Genomic DNA, 15631 nt, shown 5'->3' with positions numbered 1-15631 from the left:
ACCAAGGGCAGCTTTGTTGCTGAAAAAATGATTCCGACAACCCCAGTTTAGTTGCTTTTCCTGTGTGGCAGAAAGAAGGCTGAAATACCAGAACAGACAACTGGAAGGCTCTGAGGTTCTCTCGGAGTCAGTTCTGCAGGCTGTGTGTTCTGCCTTGAACCTGTGTTTGCTTTCTTCCTGCTGTGACTGCCAAGAGCTGCTCCTGATGGTTTCTCATCTGTAAATTTTGGGTTTGACCAGCTTAGTCTTGTTTGTATTTGTGCCAGAACTGCTCTTCTCTCTGTTAGTCTTTACAGCTCTGTGTTTGGTACAGAGGACTTTAATGCTTTCTTGACATGGTCTCGTTGAGGCTTGTGTTTTGCTGTCAGGTGTTCTTCTTGCCTTTCAGTTCTCTGTACCCTAAATGGTCTAAGTCCTTCTCTGTATCTGCTTCATTTTATTTTATCTCCTTTGAACAGAGCTAATCTTCACAATAAATGGGTGAATGCCTGGTACGGTGGTGGAAATCTTTTCTAATGGCTTCCTGCAATACTTGGTTGTATTAGAATCATAGAATCAGTCAGGGTTGGAAGGGACCACAAGGATCAGCCAATTCCAACCCCCCTGCCATGGGCAGGGACACTCTACCCTAGAGCAGGCTGCCCACAGCCTCATCCAGCCTGCCCTTAAACACCTCCAGGGATGGAGCCTCAACCACTTCCCTGGACAACCCATTCCAGCCTCTCACCACTCTCCTGGCAAAGAACTTCCTCCTCATGTCCAGCCTGAACCTACCCACCTCCAGCTTTGCTCCATTCCCCCCAGTCCTGTCACTCCCTGACAGCCTAAAAAGTCCCTCCCCAGCTTTTTTGTGGGCCCTTTTCAGATCCTGGAAGGCCACAAGAAGGTCACCTGGGAGCTTCTTCTTCTCCAGACTGCACAGCCCCAACTCTTTCAGTCTGTCCTCACAGCAGAGCTGCTGCAGCCTTCTGAGCATCCCAGTGGCCCTTCTCTGGACATGCTCCAGTATCTCCACATCCTTCTTGTAATGAGGGCTCCAGAGCTGGATGCAGCACTCCAGGTGGGGTCTCACCAGATTGGAGAACATTTTTGTTTTACTTCACCCTAACTTTTTATTACAACATTGAGTACAACAGTGAGTTACAGAGGAAAATGGGCATGAAACATCTGGGATAAAGTCGCACACAAGCTCATGGTTTGTTATCTGCCAATGGGGTTTTAAATGTAGTTAGATAAAAGATAACTTCTGTACATGCATCTTTGTGTTATTTCTGATTTTCTTGATATATCATTTCAGGATTACTTCATTTTGAAGCTGTGAGGTAGCTACTAAGGCTGGGAGCCTGCTTTTTTCTTCTGGAATTTTCTGAACTGGGACTGTGTCATCACAGCCGCCTGCTCTGTCTCTGGTGCATCCACTTTGTAGGATATCAGGTAGTGATAGGATGTCTTGGGTTCAAATGCAGGTTCCCAGAGACTCTAATAAATTTAATAGACCCAATGACAATTTATAGAATTTATAGAGTGCCCTCCTCTCTTCCCCCTCCTTTTCCCAAAAGACAGGGAGAGGGAGAAAGGAAAGGACACTCAAATAAATCAATCTCACTCGATTTGGAAGTTAAAAAGGAAAAGTTTAACAATAACTTAGAAAAGGTATTGGAGGTAGGGGAGTTTACAAAGGATAAGGAAGGGGAAACAGCAAAATACAACAAGGGATGGATACAACCCGAGCTGTGTGATGGTGTCTCTGCCTCTTGGCTGCCACGTGGTGTGCTGGTATGCAGTGTGAGTGTGTGTGTCCAGAGGGAGCCAAGGAAAAGAGGAAGAGATGGGCAGCTCCTGTCTCTTTTATACCACAGGAAGTGGGGGGAGTGGGCTAACCATCAACTGGAGTGTGGCCCACCCCTGGGGAGGGGGTCTTGGCCCCTAGGGTCAGGTTCAGGGTTACTCACCCAGGAGTGTTAACCCTATACATAGGACTAGGGGGAATGGAGCAAAGCTGGAGGTGGGTAGGCTCAGGCTGAATATGAGGAGGAAGTTCTTTGCCAGGAGAGTGGTGAGAGGCTGGAATGGGTTGCCCAGGGAAGTGGTTGAGGCCCCATCCCTGGAGGTGTTTAAGGGCAGGCTGGATGAGGCTGTGGGCAGCCTGCTCTAGGGTAGGGTGTCCCTGCCCATGGCAGGGGGATTGGACCTGACTGATCCTTGTGGTCCCTTCCAACCCTGACTGATTCTATGATTCTGTGTCAAATTCTTCTTGACCCTTCTTCTGCCCATGATTCTCCCCAGCTGTCTTGTCTCTTCCATTTGTAGCTTGGGTTCCTTGTCCCTCACTCACGCCGCGCAGCAGCCGGGCTCACAGCTGCAGCCATCCTGCACATGGCAGTGTAAGACAGAAAGCAGTTTCAGTGCATGTGTTGAGATAGGAGAGTTGCTTTCAGAAGGTGATCATTCATTGAGTTTTCTCTTGATAAGTTGGGACATTTCTCTTCCAACCTGGTTGATTCTATGATTTCAGAAGCAAGCACTTAGAAGTTAAGTCAGAGTTAGCCAGGATGAGCTTTTGCTTCCAGCTGAACGTTGCTGCCTCTGTTTCTGTGGCCTGTAGCAGCCTTTCAGGCATGGGTGGTTACAGCCATCAGCATGAAACATCTGTCTTCAGGTGCATTTTTGTCTGGAGGCAGCAGACACAGGCTGCTGCTCAAAGGCCTGGAATCCACTCTGAGCAAGATGAACTTTTCAATATGCAGCAACTGAACCATGTCATCTTCCCTCATTTGCTTCAGAAATTATTAGCTTTTAGTCAACAGTCTAAGTGAGTTAATATTTGACCAGTGACCATAAATTTTCAAGGCCCCTGGATAGAAACATATGAGGACATGATTCCTGCCTAAAGGAATGACCAGAAATGTGTATGTTCTAACTGAAAATGGTCATAAAACACAAGAGGGGCAAGAGGATGAAGGTCTCTGTGAGGCTGCTGACCTGGCACATGTCTCAGTTGAGTTTCCTGCAGCTTTCTTGCTCTCCTGAGTTACAAATACCTCCTGTGTTACAAATACCTGGGTGGTTGGTTGTTTATTTTCCAGAGTTCATAGATTCATGAAGTGATTTGGGTGGGAAGGGGCCTTAAAGATCCTGCTATAGGCAGGGACACCTTTCACTAGCCCAAGTTGCTCAAGGCCTGATCCATCCAGGCCTCAAACACCTCCATGGAGGGAGCGTTCCTGACTTCCCTGGGTGACCTGTTTAAGAGACTCCTCATCCCCACTGCACAGAATTTCTTCCTAATCTCCAGGCTTAATCTCTCCTAGAGCTTAAAGCCATTCCCCCTCCTCTTGTATCTGTGTTTTACAGCAGTGTACGCAGCAGCACTCAGTTAACCTTTATCAGTTCCCTGTATAGTGAGAAAACAATGAGAGTGAAGAAGATGAGCTTTCCCTAGACTTATTGTCCAAGTCCTTTATCAAAAGGAGCTACCAGCTCCTCTGGTATCATCAGTTGCTGGCCAAGCTGCTGGGCCATCTTCACACCTTGCTGAAGGGGATTGTGGTGGTGCTGGGCAGTGTTTTATCCAGGAAGTCAGCTGTGGGCACAGGCAGACAGCATCATTCCTAATGCATTATTTCCCTTACAGCAAGAAAAAAAAGTCTCTGCATCTAGGTTTTACAGACCTAACAGATGGTCTCCTTTTTCCCCTTTCCATGTTTTGATGGTAGTGTGCACATTGGCTGGGGTTTTGTGACTGTGACACTTAAAAGAGCTAGCAGCTGTGAAACTCTCTGGCCTTAAATGAGGTGCAGCAGGAGGTTTCCCATGGATCCTTACTTGCCTGCTTTTCACTGAAATTGGAGGGTAGCTTTTTGATGCTTCTGCAAAGCTTTTGGTTGTTTTTTTTCTTTCCCCAGGAACCATGTTGTATTTGGCTGTGGGTTTCTGGATTGGTAGACTGCTGACTTCATTAAGGTTGCAGGTTTAATCTTGCACGTGAAGCTGCCTGTCTTCATCTCTTGGTAATTTCTGTTACTGTGCTCCTAGCACAGCAGCAGCATTATTGGTAGGATCTGTGAGCCATGTGTGTTAGCAAGCATATCTTCATGGTTCTCTGGACAAAGCTTTGGTGACCATATGGTGTCAGTTTAATTCAAATTTAAATATGGAAATACAGTGGCCTGGAACTGGGCAATGAAGGATCTTTTGTGTCCATGTCCATACTAGTTCAGTTGTAGATGAAAGCTGCAGTTAAACAGCAGCTTCATCCAAAATGTGACTGGAAGGTATCTCTTTAGCATTTGGTAGGCAGCTGTCCACAAGATAAGTGTCTGGCCCTTTTACTCTTGAGCTGAATATAGAAACAGTGTCTTGAGGCTGTTCTGGTCTTTTGGATGCTGACCCCAAATTCTTCATAGAGTCATAGAAAAGCTCAGGTTGGAAGAGACCTTAGGGATCATCTACTCCAACCTCCCAGTCATAGGCTGGGACACCTCTCAACTAGATTCAGCTGCTCAAGGCCTCATCTGCCTGGCCTTGAACACCCCCAGGGAGGAGGCATCCACAACCTCCCTGGGCAGCCTATTCCAGAATCTCACCACCCTCATACTGAAGAACTTCTTTCTAAGATCCATTCTAATCCCACTCTCCTCAGCCTTCAAACCATTCCCCCTTGTGCTACTCCTAGACACCCTTAAGAAAAGTCTCTCTGCAGCCTTCCTGTAGGATCCCTTTAGCTATTGGAAGGCAGCTCTAAGGTCTCCTGAAATCTACTCTAGCCTGAGCAACCCCAAGTCTCTCAGCCTATCCTCATAGCAGAGGTGATCCAGCCTTTGGATCATCTCTGCGGCCCTCCTGTGGACTCACTGCAGCAGCTCTGTGTCCTTATGCTGGGGACACCAGAATGGGATGCAATATTCAAGGTGGGGTCTCAGCAGAGCAAAGGGTCAGAATCCCTTCCATTGCCCTGCTGGCCACAGTCCTCTTGGTGCAGCCCAGGACAGGATTTGCCCTCTGTACTGCATGAGGGCACTGCTGGCTCCTCTCAAGCTTCTCCTCAATCAATACACCCAAGTCTCTTTCTTCAGAGCTACTCTCAATGCAACACTGAACTACACCCAAGCTTATCTTGTTAAAACAGTGCTGCTGCTTCCCATCACATTCCCACAGTGTAGACTCACTGAGGATTTCCAATGCCTTTTGTCATCCCTAAACCCATGTGCAAGATGTGAAGTAACTAACATTATATGTGGAGTTATTCCAGTAGTAGTTACTCAGTTCTTCTCCTCATATTTCTTGAAGGTTTTATATCAGGGAAAATTGTGAGAGGGTGTCTTAAAATGTGAAGCTGTGTGCAAAGAGTAACAGATCTCATCTGTAAAGGAACCGAAGAACCTAATAAAAGACTCACTGGCTGCTGTTAAGATAAATCTGGTACTTGGGAGGCAACATTGTGCTTTAGTAATTGCATTGGATTTCTCTTCACAGTATCACAGTATCATCAGGGTTGGAAGAGACCTCACAGATCATCAAGTCCAACCCTTTACCACAGAGCTCAAGGCCAGACCATGGCACCAAGTGCCACGTCCAGTCCTGCCTTGAACAGCTCCAGGGACGGCGACTCCACCACCTCCCCGGGCAGCCCATTCCAGTGTCCAATGACTCTCTCAGGGAAGAACTTTCTCCTCACCTCCAGCCTAAATCTCCCCTGGCACAGCCTGAGGCTGTGTCCTCTTGTTCTGGTGCTGGCCACCTGAGAGAAGAGAGCAACCTCCTCCTGGCCACAACCTCCCCTCAGGTAGTTGTAGACAGCAATAAGGTCACCCCTGAGCCTCCTCTTCTCCAGGCTAAACAACCCCAGCTCCCTCAGCCTCTCCTCGTAGGGCTGTGCTCAAGGCCTCTCCCCAGCCTCGTTGCCCTTCTCTGGACACGCTCAAGCATCTCAACGTCCCTTTTAAACTGGGGGGCCCAGAACTGAACACAGGACTCAAGGTGTGGTCTAAGCAGTGCAGAGTACAGGGGCAGAATGACCTCCCTGCTCCTGCTGACCACACCATTCCTGATGCAGGCCAGGATGCCACTGGCTCTCTTGGCCACCTGGGCACACTGCTGGCTCATGTTCAGGCGGATATCAATCAGTACCCCCAGATCCCTCTCTGTCTGGCTGCTCTCCTTCTGTTTGAGGTAACTGTGTTGCTTGTTGTGGTGGGATAAGAACCTCCCAAGTGGCTGCACCAGCAATGCATCGTTGAATCCTAGAGCTATTTTGATTGGAAGAGACCTTTCAGATCCTCAAGCCCAACTGTTAGGCCAGCACTGCCAGGTTACCACTAAACCATGTGCCTCAGTACCACACCTAGACATCTTCCAAATACCTGCAGGAATGGTGACTCCACCACTTCCCTGGGCAGCCTGTTTGAGTACCTCACAACCCTTTTGGTGAAGAAGCATTTCCTAATATCAAACCTAAACTTAACCCTGGCACAACTTGAGGTGCTGAGCACTCTGAGGTCTCTCTGCTCACTGCAGGGCCATTAGACAAGATGACCTTTGAGGGTCCCTTCCAACCCAATGCAATCTGTGAATCTCCTTCCTCTTGTTGCTTGTTACTTGAGAGAAGAGACTGATCCCTACCTCACTCTAACCTCCTTTCAGGTGTATGATTCTGTCCTTGTGTTGCCAACCAGATGTGACCAGGTTAATTTTTCTCTAGGATAGCTTCCTTGTGTGCTCCTGCCAGAGCCCATTCAGAAGCGTCCAGTCCCCAAGTGTTGAGCATTTTAACGCTGACTTGGTTCCTGTTGATAGAGTGGGAAAGTCTCTGTTTACCAAACACAGCTCCTCCTGCATGTCCTCTCTATCCATGTGTGGACAGAGAATCAAACGAGCCCATTTTGATTGCTTTTCAGGCTGGTGCATATCCAACAGGGTCAGAGCCTCATTAACAAGAAGAACATGCAGCCACAGAGCAAAGAGATTCAGAGAGTGTAACTAATTGATGCACAGGGATTGTAGGTCATACCTCCATGAGGCACCCAGCGATGACAGAGGATGATTTAATTTGGAGCAATGGGCACACTCCATCCCGAGCTGCCACAGTGCCCCACTAATAACCTCTGCCTGGGGTATCGATAAAGGCTGCTGCCCTTTGGGATCCCGCAGGAGCCAGTGCTGGCAGCTGATGGAGGAGAGCAGTGGGGGCTTCTCACTGCTGCAAGAAAGTAGGTCATGGCCAAAAGTAGCCTTGGCTGCCTTTCTGGAAGTGTGCCTGGGAGAGAGGAGTCAGCTGAAAGAAGAGCTCGCGAGAGTTCTGCCTTAGCTTTCCGAGCCTGTGCTTGGTGCAGAGCGGCTGGCGGTGCTGCTCTGAGATGGGTCTGCTTCCCAGTGTCTTGGCAGAATAGGTTATTGGAAGTGAGTGTGCAGCTCTGCTTTCTGCTTAGGGGAAGTGGTGGATGCTCCTGGCCTTCGGTTTTTCTTAAGCAGGTAGTGTTTTCATGAGATCAGGTGGATTTGATAAACTCTGCTTTGCCCTGGCTTTCGTAGAATCAACCAGGCTGGAAGAGACCTCCAAGATCATCCAGTCCTACCTAGCACCCAGCCCTGGCCAATCAACTAGATCAAGGCACTAAGTGCCTCATCCAGTCTTTTCTTGAACCTCTCCAGGGACAGCAACTCCACCACCTCCCTGGGCAGCCCATTCCAATGCCAATCACTCTCTCTGACAACAACTTCCTCCTAACATCCAGCCTAGACCTCCCCTGGCACAACTTGAGACTGTGTCCCCTTGTTCTGTCGCTGGTTGCCTGGGAGAAGAGACCAACCCCACCTGGCTACAACCTCCCTTCAGGTAGTTGTAGACAGCAATGAGATCACCCCTGAACCTTCTCCAGGCTGCACACCCCCAGCTCCCTCAGCATCTCCTCACAGGGTTTGTGTTCCAGGCCCCTCACCAGCTTTGTTGCCCTTCTCTGGACACCTTTCAGCACCTCAACATCTCTCTTGAACTGAGGAGCCCAGAACTGGACACAGCACTCAAGGTGTGGCCTGACCAGTGCTGAGTCCAGGGGCAGAATAACCTCCCTCGTCCTACTGGCCACACTGTTCCTGGTACAGGCCAGGATGCCATTGGCTCTCTTGGCCACCTGGGCACATTGCTACCTCATCTTCAGCTACTATCCACCAGTGCCCCCAGGTCCCTTTCTTCCTGGCTGCTCTCCAGCCACTCTGTCCCCAGGCTGTAGCACTGCTTGGGGTTGTTGTGGCCAAAGCACAGAACCCTGCACTTGGCCTTGTTAAATCTCTTTCTTCACTGGCACTTGGCTGCAGCTTGATGGGTGGGTGTGTGTTGGGAAGACTCAAGTGGGAAGTACATTTGGTTATGAGGAAGAACTTCTTTACTGTAAGGGTCATGGAGCACTGGAATAGGCTCCCCAGAGAGGTTGTGGAGTCTGCCTCTCTGGAGGCATTCCAGCCCTGTCTGGATGTGGTCATGTGCAACCAGCACCAGATTCTCTGGTCCTGCTCTGGCAGGGAGGGTTGGACCCTTCCAACCCCTAATATCCTGTGGTCCTGTGTATGCAGTATGTGAACCCTCAATTTAAGAAAGATGTTGAGGTGCTGAATGTGTCCAGAGATGGGCACCAAGGCTGGTGAGGGGCCTGGAGCACAGCCCTGTAAAGAGATGCTGAGGGAGCTGAGGGTGTCCAGCCTGGAGAAGAGGAGGCTCAGGGGAGACCTTATTGCTCTCTACAGCTTAGCTAAAGGGAGATTGTAGCCAGATGGAGTTGGTCTCTTCTAGGCAAGCAGTGACAGAACAAGAGGACACAGTCTCAAACTGTGCCAGAGCAGGTTCAGGCTGGGTGTTAGGAAAGTTATTTCTGTGAAGAGTGATTGGCATTGGAATGGGTTGCCCAGGGAGGTGGTGGAGTCACCATCCCTGGAGGTGTTTAAAAGGAGACTGGATGAGGCACTTAGTGCCATGGGTTAGTTACTTAGAAGACATTAGGTAATAGGTTGGAGTCCATGATCTCAGAGGTCTTTTCCAACCTGGTTAATTCTGTGATTCTCTCTTATGCTTTATAAGTGATAAGAAATACATAAAATCAAGTATTTCAGGTTATTTTAGGATTCACTCCCTCCTCCTATCTCTTTCCATGAAGCCTGGCACCTGTTTGTGGCTTAATGGTGATTTCCATGGCAACAAACTGTGATGGTGCTTGGAAAGCTTTGCCTTTTGCTGGAAGACAAATAAAGGCAGATTCACCCACGTGCAAGATAACCCTGTTTTCATGTGAAATTAAGAACTTGAGAGGAAAACAATATATGACACAGGCTTCCTGTGTTGTGGTCTGTCATAGTTTACTGTGTAAAGTGTTGGTCTTCCTAAACTGGACCTACTGCAAGCCCCAGTTTGTGCATGGGCTTGCCTGATCCTGCAGTTTGGTCTTGGGCACTGTGCTGCCTTTGTAGGCTGTGGCAATCCTTGTAGCAGGTCATTGCCTGCTTTTGCTGGTTCAGTGCTCCAAAGATTTGCTTTGACTGTATCCTCCTGGCTTGCCATGCCTTGAGAGCTGCCATTCACCTTCTCAAAATACTTTTGAGGAGTTGCCTTAATTCTCTTTCCCTTGCATATTTTCTCATGTGCAACTCTCAGTCCCTTTCCATCCCTTTTCATAAACACATTGCACAAGCAGCATCCTTTACCAGTTGTGGGAAATTTCCTGATATGGCATGGGAGTGCTTGGGCACAAAGCTGTTGCCAGCTGAACCAAAGCACAGAGCTACTCCAAAGGGCATGAGCTGGCATGCTGAGGTCACTTCTTTAACACATGCTTGCAAGGAGACCAGGCTGTGCCTGTAACACTCCAGCAGCACTTCAGCAAGGAGCTCTCATGCAGGAAGAGGGCTCCTAGCAGTTGTGTATTTTAACTCCCATATTAAAATGACTCTTTACATTTTCTCTTGGCACAAATGCTGGTCTCAGTGGGGAGCAGAAGCCGCTGATGCACCATGAGGAACTGATGCTGCAAGCTAACCTTTTCCCATGTTATGGATTGATGTGACCAGAAATACCATCCTCTTTCTCTGGGTACAGAGTAAGAGTCCAAGGGCTTGGCAGCACTTCTAACAATACATCATGTGCTGACAGATGAAGCTGCGTATGGAGCTTCTGCTGCCTTCAAAGCCCTCTCAGCAGTCTGCTCTGCCTTTTCCACTACATTTCTGTCACAATAGAAATCTGAATCTTCAGTCATGCTAAACTGTGTCACCTTTTTGTTTAAAGATGATTTGCTCCTATGTTTTGGGGATCACAGAATGTTGGGGGTTGAAAGAGACCTCAAAAGATTAGCGTCCAGCCCCCTGCCAGAGCAGGATCACCTAGGGCAGGTCACACAAGAACACATCTAGGTGGGTTTTGAATGTCTCCAGAGAAGGAGACTCCGCAACCTTCCTGGGCAACCTGCTCCAGAGCTCTGGCACTCTCACAGTGAAAAAGCTTTTCCTTGTGTTCACATGGAACCTTCTCTGCTCCAGCTTGCACCCATTGCCCCTTGTCCTGTCGCTGGACATCCCTGAGCAGAGCCTGGCTCCATCCTGCTGTCATTGCCCTTCACACCTTTATAAACAGGTATCTGGGCACCCCTCAGGCTCCTCCAAGCCAGAGCCCCAGCTCCCTCAGCCTTTCATACTAAGGGAGGTTTTACATTCCCTTCAGAATCTTTGTGGCTCTGTGCAGGACTCTTTCAAGCAGTTCCCTGAGGTCCTTCTTGAACCAAGAGGCCAGAACTGGACACAAAATTCCTGATGTGGCCTCACCAGGGCAGAGTAGATGGTGCTGAGGACCTCTCTCACGCTACTAACCACAGCCCTTCTAAATCCACCCCAGGATACTATTTGCCTTCATAGCCACAAGGGCACAGCGCTGGCTCATGGTCATCGTTCTGTCCACCAGGACCTTCAGGTTGCTTTTCCCTATGCTGAAGCTTGCTAGAAGATCATTTGAAGGCTTTCCTCCAAGTTATCCATGCTTCCAGGGGTTGTATTTCTAAAGAAGCCTTTTCTGGAACATAATTTTTGGGCTGTTGCACAACATGTGCCCAGATGGATGCTGCTCTGTGTTAATAAGTTGTTTAGGTTGAACAGATCTGTCCAGGATCATATGTTCATTTTGGCAACTTTGCTGTTTTCCTGCTACTTCTTGAGCAATGTTATTCATATAAGAAGAAAATAAATGAGTAAAACTCTGCCTTCACTTAGTCATTTTAGAAGCTGTCATTGCCTTTGTCTGCTCTCTTTGGACTCCAGCAGCATGGGGGGTGTGAGTTTGGGGGTTTTGGGTATCCACTTAAGGAAAAAGAACAGCACTGGTTTGTTTTCCAGACTAAATACCACTTAACCTGGCCTCTTTTTTCCCCTTCCTATCTTGTTCCTGGTAGCTTTCATCACTTTTCTTGCTATAAATCAGATCAAGAACTGGCTGGATGGCAGAGCTCAGAGAGTGGTGGTGAATGGTGCCACATCCAGCTGGCAGCTGTCACTAGTGGTGTTTCCCAAGGATCAGTGCTGGGCCCAGTCCTGTTCAATATCTTTATTGATGATCTGGATGAGGGGATTGAGTCCAGCATCAGTAAGTTTGCAGATGACACCAAGCTAGGAGCAGGTGTTGATCTGTTGGAAGGTAGGAGAGCCCTGCAGAGGGACCTGGACAGGCTGGATGGGTGAGCAGAGGCCAATGAGATGAGATTTAAGAAGGCCAAGTGCAGGGTTCTGCACTTTGGCCACAACAACCCCAAGCAGCACTACAGGCTGGGGACTGAGTGGCTAGAAAGCAGCCAAGAGGAAAGGGACCTGGGGGTACTGATAGAGAGTAGCTGAAGATGAGCCAGCAGTGTGCCCAGGTGGCCAAGAGAGCCAATGGCATCCTGGGCTGTATCAGGAACAGTGTGGCCAGCAGGACAAGGGAGGTTATTCTGCCCCTGGACTCAGCATTGGTCAGGCCACACCTTGAGTGCTGTGTCCAGTTCTGGGCTCCTCAGCTCAAGAGAGATGTTGAGGTGCTGGAGGGTGTCCAGAGCAGGGCAGCAAGGCTGGGGAGGGGCCTGGAACACAAACCCTATGAGCAGAGGCTGAGGGAGCTGGGGGTTGTTTAGCCTGCAGAAGAGGAGGCTCAGGGGTGACCTCATTGCTGTCTATTTGTAGCCAGGTGGGGTTGGTCTCTTCTCCCAGGCAACCAGCAACAGAACAAGGGGACACAGTCTCAAGTTGTGCCAGGGGAGGTCTAGGCTGGATGTTGTTAGGAAGTTCTTGCCAGAGAGAGTGATTGGCATTGGAATAGGCTGCACAGGGAGGTGGCCGAGGCACTGCCCCTTGAGGTCTTCAAGAAGAGACTGGATGAGGCAGTGCCATGGTCTGGTTGACTGGATAGGGCTGGGGGATAGGTTGGACTGGATGATCTTGGAGGTCTCTTCCAACCTGGTTGATTCTGTGGTTCTATGATTCATTTTAGAAGCTGTCATTGCCTTTGTCTGCTCTCTTTGGACTCCAGCAGCATGGGGGGTGTGAGTTTGGGGGTTTTGGGTATCCACTTAAGGAAAAAGAACAGCACTGGTTTTCCAGACTAAGTACCACCTAACCTGGCCTCTTTTTTCCCCTTCCTATCTTGTTCCTGGTAGCTTTCATCACTTTCCTTGCTATAAATGAGAGATGATTACCTTTCTGGCAGCAAACAATCCTGCCAGTTGGCTGGAAACAGTTTGAGAAGTGCCTTCTAAATGAATGAGTCCAGCTGTCACAGTGTGTACTCCATGAACCAAGAACCTGAGTTTTGATCAGGCAGAAGCCCACAGACTTAGTTTCTCCTGGTTTTGGTACCACTCTTTGCCATGATGATTGAAGGAGCAGTGTTGCCACTGCGGCTGGCAGGTCTCCACTCCTGGCTGTTTATAAAGAGCTGTCTGGGTTATAAACACCTCCTTAATCTGTTCAGGTGCCTGTTTTGAGAAGAGAACCCATTGTTTCTTTTAAAAGGCCTCTGCTCTGTGTGCTTTTAAGCATCAATTTGGCAGCAAAACCATCTCTGACAGATGATAGAATCAGAGGGTTTGTTGGTTGGGGTTTTTTAGTACACCTGAGATCCTGACTTGGTTCTGCAGTTTGCTGGGCTGGACTTTGTCTCCATTTGGGTGCCTCACTTGAGGACTACCTGACTGGTGGGATGACCCAAGTGGCAGTATGCCCTGTCGTGCCAGCAGCGTGCCCAAATCACATCCTGGCTTGGTGAAATGACTGCCATTCGTGGGCCTGTCCTCTCGTGTTACCCAAGGTACTTCAGGTGTGCTTGAAGCTTTCCCATCTTGAGGAAGGCTGTGGGGAGGGAGCAGCCTGATCATCCAGCAGTCTTTGCCAGCTTGATAGTTCTTCCCATGTCAGAAAGCCCCTCCAGAGCAAGGGCAGCAGAACAATGCCACAGATGTTTGCCTGATGAAGCCTCAGAGAGAAAGAACTTAGTCTGTGGTGTCCTCTCTAGCGACAGAGAACATCACCTCAGCTTCAGCTGCCATCCCAGTTCCATGGAGTTGCTGCCTGGGAATTAAGTGGCTAAAGGATTCTCCTGAGACTCTGTCCTCCTCTCCAGAGTCTGTGCCTCTGTTTCTCTTCACTACAGGTAGTTATGCTGTGGGCTCTGCTACCCATTTCCTGAGGTGAAAGAAAGACTTGAGTTGTTTCAGAGAAGACAGTGATTGCCAAAACACTTTGCTGCTGCTGAGCAGCAGTGGTCTTGGCCTCTCAGCATTTCATGCCAGCTCCCCTTTCGGTTGCGGCTTAGGGAGTTGTGCAACTTCTCAGGCTGCTTAGCTTGGGGTAGCACTGTCAGAATGCAGTGCTGAGAGTAAACCTCTCCCAGCTGTCAGGCTCTGTGAGCCTTGCTTTTGTGGGCTGGCAGTCACTTCCATTCCCAGGCTTCTGATGATTCAGACAACTCACATTATATTACTAGTAAATTATGTACTATTAAAATCCTAACAGTGATGTTAGAGCTCCCTTTTATTTTCATGGTTCCATTCTGCTAGGATTAATCATGTCTTTTTTTACTGCTTCATTTTCTTTAGAAACTGGATGCCAAATCACTTATCAAGCTGAATTTTGCTAAAAACAGTGAAGGTAAGTGCAGTGATTTTCCGTGGGGTTTTGGTAGTGGTTGTTTTGTGTTGTTGTTTTGGTGGAGGAATGCCTTGATAAATCCAAGCTTGTCTTACTCATGGTAAAGTTCTGTAGTTTGTGTTCTCTATCATGGGTTTTCTTTCTGGAGAATCACTGATTCTTGTGAATGACATCTTTCCCTTGAAATTCCATTTCTGCTGTTCTTTACACTGGGGGGCTGTAAATAATTAATCAGTTTTCCTTTACTGTAGCTGCTGAACATGAGCCATCAGTGTGCCCAGGTGGCCAAGAGAGCCAGTGGCATCCTGGCCTGCATCAGGAATGGTGTGGTCAGCAGGAGCAGGGAGGTCATTCTGCCCCTGTACTCTGCACTGCTTAGACCACACCTTGAGTACTGTGTTCAGTTCTGAGCCCCCCAGTTTAGGAGGGACATTGAAATGCTTGAGCGTGTCCAGAGAAGGGCAAGGAGGCTGGGGAGAGGCCTTGAGCACAGCCCTACGAGGAGAGGCTGAGGGAGCTGGGATTGGTTAGCCTGGAGAAGAGGAGGCTCAGGGGAGACCTTATTGCTGTCTACAACTGCCTGAAGGGTGGTTGTAGCCAGGGGGAGGTTGCTCTCTTCTCTCAGGTGGCCAGCACCAGAACGAGAGGACACAGCCTCAGGCTGTGCCAGGGGAGATTTAGGCTGGAGGTGAGGAGAAAGTTCTTCACTGAGAGAGTCATTGGACACTGGAATGGGCTGCCCGGGGAGGTGGTGGAGTCGCCGTCCCTGGAGCTGTTCAAGGCAGGACTGGACGTGGCACTTGGTGCCATGGTCTGGCCTTGGGCTCTGTGGTAAAGGGTTGGACTTGATGATCTGTGAGGTCTCTTCCAACCCCGGTGATACTGTGATACTGTCATACTGTGCTGCTGTAGCCAGGTTACTGTTTAGGGGAAAATGGCAGAAAAAGCTGAATTCCTCTAACATGTTATTGAAGTTTCTAACTTGCCTGAGGCAAGAGCTGCTGTTCACTTGATTTGGAGCAACTTTTTGTTTATAAAATGAATTGGACTTAAATGAGCATGTGGGAATTTATCAGTAGCAGCACACAAGAGAGCAGCCTGGAGTTTCCATGGGGTTCAAGATACAAAATCTGCCAGCTAGGAGAGGATGCCAGGAAATGAAAAGGAGAGATGATACAATCTTTTATGAGTGGCAAAGATTAGATAGGGATCAAATTCTGGACTGTCTGCTTTTGTGAGACCACACCTCAAATACTTCATCCAGTTCTGGTATCCCCATCATAAGGACACAGAACTGTTGGAGTGAGTCCAGAGGAGGGCCACAAAGATGATCCAAGGGCTGGAGCACCTCTGCTATGAAGACAGGCTGTTGGAGCTGGGGTTATTCAGCCTGAAGAGAAGACTCTGGGAGGACCTTAGAGCTGCCTTCCAGTCCTGAAGGGATCCTACAGGAATGCTGAAGAGAGACTTTTCATGAAAGTGT

The 15631-nt window shown here is 48.9% G+C and overlaps 2 protein-coding genes across 2 annotated transcripts in view; one reads left to right on the top strand and one right to left on the bottom strand.

Moving 5' to 3' along the window:
• PPIL2 (peptidylprolyl isomerase like 2) overlaps positions 1-15631 on the top strand; it is a 117340-nt gene that overhangs the window by 14206 nt on the left and 87503 nt on the right. Inside the window, exon 6 of the mRNA XM_064168356.1 lies at positions 14097-14148. Within this exon, the coding sequence (XP_064024426.1) occupies positions 14097-14148 (52 nt within the window). The remainder of the gene's footprint in view (positions 1-14096; positions 14149-15631) is intronic.
• Positions 1330-9547, bottom strand: LOC135188919 (calmodulin regulator protein PCP4-like). Its single transcript, XM_064168711.1, has 3 exons — positions 9385-9547; positions 2236-2352; positions 1330-1418 (listed from the first exon to the last, which is right to left on the bottom strand). The coding sequence occupies exons 1-3, from the start codon at positions 9545-9547 to the stop codon at positions 1330-1332; spliced, it is 369 nt and encodes a 122-aa protein (XP_064024781.1).

This window comes from Pogoniulus pusillus, chromosome 30, assembly GCF_015220805.1.
Source record: "Pogoniulus pusillus isolate bPogPus1 chromosome 30, bPogPus1.pri, whole genome shotgun sequence".
Lineage (NCBI taxonomy): Eukaryota > Metazoa > Chordata > Aves > Piciformes > Lybiidae > Pogoniulus > Pogoniulus pusillus.
Note: the sequence above shows the minus strand (reverse complement) of the source record. Positions and strands in the feature narration are given on the sequence as shown.

Excerpts from the sequence above, each read along its gene's own strand:
- LOC135188919 (XM_064168711.1), bottom strand. The coding sequence starts at position 9,547 with ATGGCAAGCCAGGAGGATACAGTCAAAGCAAATCTTTGGAGCACTGAA. Across the intron at positions 2,353-9,384 it reads TGCACAAACTGGGGCTTGCA|CCCGGCTGCTGCGCGGCGTG; the intron begins GTAGGTCCAGTT and ends TGCAGCTGTGAG. Across the intron at positions 1,419-2,235 it reads AGAAGAATTTGACACAGAAT|TGGATGCACCAGAGACAGAG; the intron begins CATAGAATCAGT and ends TATCCTACAAAG.